This window comes from Bison bison, unplaced genomic scaffold (genome assembly GCF_000754665.1).
Source record: "Bison bison bison isolate TAMUID 2011002044 unplaced genomic scaffold, Bison_UMD1.0 scf7180017863683, whole genome shotgun sequence".
In the NCBI taxonomy this organism is placed as follows: Eukaryota; Metazoa; Chordata; class Mammalia; order Artiodactyla; family Bovidae; genus Bison; species Bison bison.
Genome location: NW_011494255.1, coordinates 240815 through 245110, shown reverse-complemented (window position 1 = coordinate 245110; position 4296 = coordinate 240815). Strand labels below are relative to the sequence as shown.

At 42.0% G+C, this 4296-nt stretch overlaps 1 protein-coding gene across 1 annotated transcript in view; it reads right to left on the bottom strand.

Moving 5' to 3' along the window:
* The window catches only part of LOC104983921 (zinc finger protein 350-like), a 9325-nt gene extending 5035 nt beyond the window's left edge, over positions 1-4290 (bottom strand). Inside the window, exons 1-3 of the mRNA XM_010833468.1 lie at positions 4188-4290; positions 767-946; positions 10-126 (exon numbers count right to left, since the gene is read on the bottom strand). Of these exons, the coding sequence (XP_010831770.1) occupies positions 10-126; positions 767-781 (132 nt within the window). The 5' untranslated portion in view covers positions 782-946; positions 4188-4290. The remainder of the gene's footprint in view (positions 1-9; positions 127-766; positions 947-4187) is intronic.
* Between the last annotated feature and the right edge of the window lie 6 nt (positions 4291-4296).

Sequence of the window (4296 nt, the reverse complement as noted above, 5' to 3'; positions counted from 1 at the left end):
GGCAGACACCAGGTTGCTATAGTTCTCCAGCATCACATCCCTGTACAGGGCCTTCTGAGCAGGGGCCAGGAGCTGCCACTCCTCCCACGTGAAGTCCACGGCCACAACGTCAAATGTGAGGGTTTCCTGTAATAAGAGAGGTGTGTAATGATGATGTCATCTTGATGATAGGGAAGAAATGTTAAAGGTGTTCTGCTCATTTCCACTTTACAGGCTGCACTGAGGTATCCAGTAGGGCTTTTATTTTAATGTATCATTAAAGAAGCAAATGCCTAATACAACATTCTCTAATTGTGTAGTTAGTCATCCATTCATTTATCCAATTGGAACTTGGAACTCCAGTACTTTGGCCACCTCATGCAAAGAGTTGACTCATTGGAAAAGACTCTGATGCTGGGAGGGATTGAGGGCAAGAGGAGAAGGGGACGACAGAGGATGAGATGGCTGGATGGCATCACTGACTGAATGGACGTGAGTCTGAGTGAACTCCGAGAGTTGGTGATGGACAGGGAGGCCTGGCGTGCTTCGATTCATGGGGTCACAAAGAGTCGGACACGACTGAGCGACTGATCTGATCTGATAGTATGTAGAACTAAATCTTCTTGTTAAACTAGAAACACTACATTCTCACATATATATGTGTGTATATATATAACAGGAAAAGATATACAAATTTATACTTTATAGAATAACGAAAATGATTTTTTACAGGTTTCTACAAACCCACTGGGGAACAAAGGAAAGAATAAAACAAACCAGAAGTTACCTGGGCTTGGATCATTTTCCTCTGTTCTCTGAAAACACTGTCAATGTATCACGTGGATCTGCTCTCAATTTCTGTTCTGAAACTTGTCTTCAACCAAGCATATCCCCAGAAAATGCTGCTACCAAATCCTATAACTTCTTCCTCTTTTGACTGATTCTTTTGCTCCTGGGGACTCAGGACCTTGGGTGGAAGAGAAAATTCAAGCTGAGGGTACATTTCCTCTGGGCCCAGAGGATATTGCTAATCCTGGGTGCTCATCTTAACCCAATGCCCACAGCATTGCCGAGTGTCCCTTTACTGGTAGCCCCAGAATATTTTATGCTTCTGGCCAAAAAAGCCTAAGCTTCTGACTGTGACGGAGGTAGTGTTCCTTTGTTCCACAAACTTTAAGTGGGATGACTGTCAAATGAGACGAGGGACAAGAGATTCACCCAGCAACAGGCCTTGGGAGCAGGAGAATCGCAGGCACTTCAGTTATACAGAAGGGACCACATGGGGGGATAGGCGCTGCTTATCCTCTAAACCATGTGCGGTCAGGGACCTACTCAAAAATTTGTATACATCCCGTGACTACATGCACTTAATTTTGAAAACTACCATACTGCTCAAAGCAGAAATGCTTTGTTATAAAAAATACTGGTAATATCTTAGAAGGTTTTAAATACATAAGAAATTAAAATACAAAATAATCGTATATAAATGAAGTTGAAGTGCTCTAAGACTACGTTGTCAGAAGAACGTATAAAAGTACTAATTAACATAAGAATTTAACAAACAAAAATTATATGTCATACGTACTCTCCAGTGTCATAATGAACACTAACAACTCTCTTAAAATACAGTTTGTGGTGCTATCAGAAGAGGGAAGTGTAATAACAAGAAACTCATCCACAACAAGGTGGGATTCTGACACCAATTTGATACGTAGTTCTTTTTCTAACACATCAGGAAACAATTCTACACCACCAGCTGGATGTCCTACACTTCAACTCAATTCCGCCACTATGTACCTGGAGATAATGTCATATTTCATGAGTTAAAGGCTCCGTCCTGTGAGACTGGCCTCTACCCTCTGCTTCAAGTGCAAACACAAGTCCAGTCTGTCACCTGTGCTTCCAAGCAACTGGCCACAGAGCGCAGGGTCCAATGACCCCTCCTTGGGTTGATTCATTTGCTAGAGGAGGGAATTTTGTGGAGGTCCAGTGGCTAGGACTCCGTGCTTCTACTGCAGGGGGTGTGGGTTCCATCCCTGGTCAGGAAACTAATATCCCACATGCTGTGTGGCACAGCCAAAAACGAAACAAACAAAAATATGCTAGAACGGCTCCCGGAACTCAGAGAAACATTTTAGGTATTATATTTACTTACAAAAAGATGTAACTCAGGAACAGGCAGATGGAAGAGGTGCCTGCCCAGGACAGGGTAAGTGTGGAAGGGTGAGAAGTGCCCCCTACAGGAGGGTCACTCTCCCTGCATCTCCACATGTTCACCAAGCCAGAAGCAACTTCACTCTGAAGAATACATCTAAGAAATACATCCCTCCAAAAATCTGGGGCCTCCCTCCAAAAATATGGGTTAAACCGGAGGACACTGTCATGAATCTCCATAGTAACATTATTCATAACAAACCGAAATGCAAGCAACACAAATTTCACAAGTAGTCGGAAAATCATATAGTCAAACAATAGAATGCTATGGAAAAACAACAGTCTTTGCTCAGCTTTCATGCTAAGAATACCTTTTACATCTTTCAAGGATAATAAAACAAAAATAAAGACTTATACATGAGAGAACGGTGGCATGCAAACCACAAAATATTTGCTATGTGGATATTTATATATTTGCATAATCCTGTTACACGGTGGGGGCGGGGGGGGGGGGGGGGGGGGAGTACATCTATGTGCAAGAACATAACTGAGTCTCACAAATATTGAGCCTGACATTAAAAAAAAGTGCATGATGTGGAGAAAACTCTAATTTGAAAAGCTTTAGGCATCCCAATGTTCATAGCAGAACTACTTACAATAGCCAAGACACAGATGCAACCCAAGTGTCCATCAATAGATGAACAGATAAGGAAGATGTGGTATAAAAATATATACAGTTGAAGACAGGCAAAACTATAATAATGATGAGGAATGAATAATTACAACACCATAAAGAAAACCTGAAAGAATAAGTTAACATTAGAAAACAGGGCCAAAATTTTTCAACAATATCATTATCAATATGAGAAAAGAGATCCAAGGCCTTACTTCTTTAAAAGAAAAAAATGCTTCTCTAGAAACCCCAAAGCACATTTCTACATACATAGCTGGTTAGAACCGCCCCATATACATAAGCTCTTTTCTTAGTACTAACTCAATCACTAGCAATAGGAACTCAAACCACATGATTGACTAAGACCAGTCAGGACTTCCCAATAAATTGGAATATGGATGACCTTGCCAGAAGGCATCTTTCCAGATAATTAAGCAAAATGAAGATTCTGTTAGCAAAGAACAAAGTTTTCACGTATGTCAGGGAGGTAAGTAACGGTGTGTGTTAGTTGCTCAGTCGTGTCCTACTTTTTGCATCCCAGGGACTGTAGCCTGCAAGGCTCCTCTGTCCATGGAATTCTCCTGGCAAGAATACTGGAGCGGGTTGCCATTTCCTTCTCCAAAGTAATGGTGCTGTTGCAATATATCGTTATTAGGAGGTGAGTGCAAGTGTTGACAAATATTTTCTGCAAAAAGTACACACGGATTTTCAAATTTGCAAGCCAAAATGTCTCTGTCATGATATACTCTATCTTTGCAGTGCAAAAGCCGCACAGACAATATAAGACAGATTGGCATTGCTGGCTCAGTCTCTCCTTCTATAGTCAACTTCTCGATTAAAAGCTAAACAACTAGGCTAACCAAGGTCCTACAGTACATCACAGGGAGCTATATTCAATGTCCTGTCATAAATCATAATGAAAAAGAATATTAAAGAGAATGTGTATATATATCTGAATCACCTTGCTATACAGTAGAAATTCACAATGTTGTAAACCAATTATACTTCAATGAATTTAAAAAGAAAACACACGTACACAAAAGATAAAATATAGATGGTTTGGAACTATTGCCCTGGGATGTACGGTCTTCTGTCGCTTCTTTATGAACCCGAAACCTGGTACTGACACCCTTATGAGATGACCCAGGCACACCCCGCCATCACTGAGCCCCGAATTAAATCCCCAATCTGAATCAGACACTGCGATCGTCGTCAATGCCACCTGTACACCCTGCAATCGGAGTGATCCACAGAACCCCAAGCCTTGAAAACTGGAAGAAGAGCACTGATCTCTACAGAATCTAATCATACTGACCCCCAGGACACCCCCAACGCAAACCACAGACAAACTCCGCGTCTGGTTCCCAAATCCAGTACCCACCTGGTTCCCCTTACATATAACCACCTCGGCACTTCTGCCGTATGCCTCTGCCCTGTGGAGATAATCCCAGGGGTCCAGACAGCACCAAGTCCACGTATCACCCTGGGCG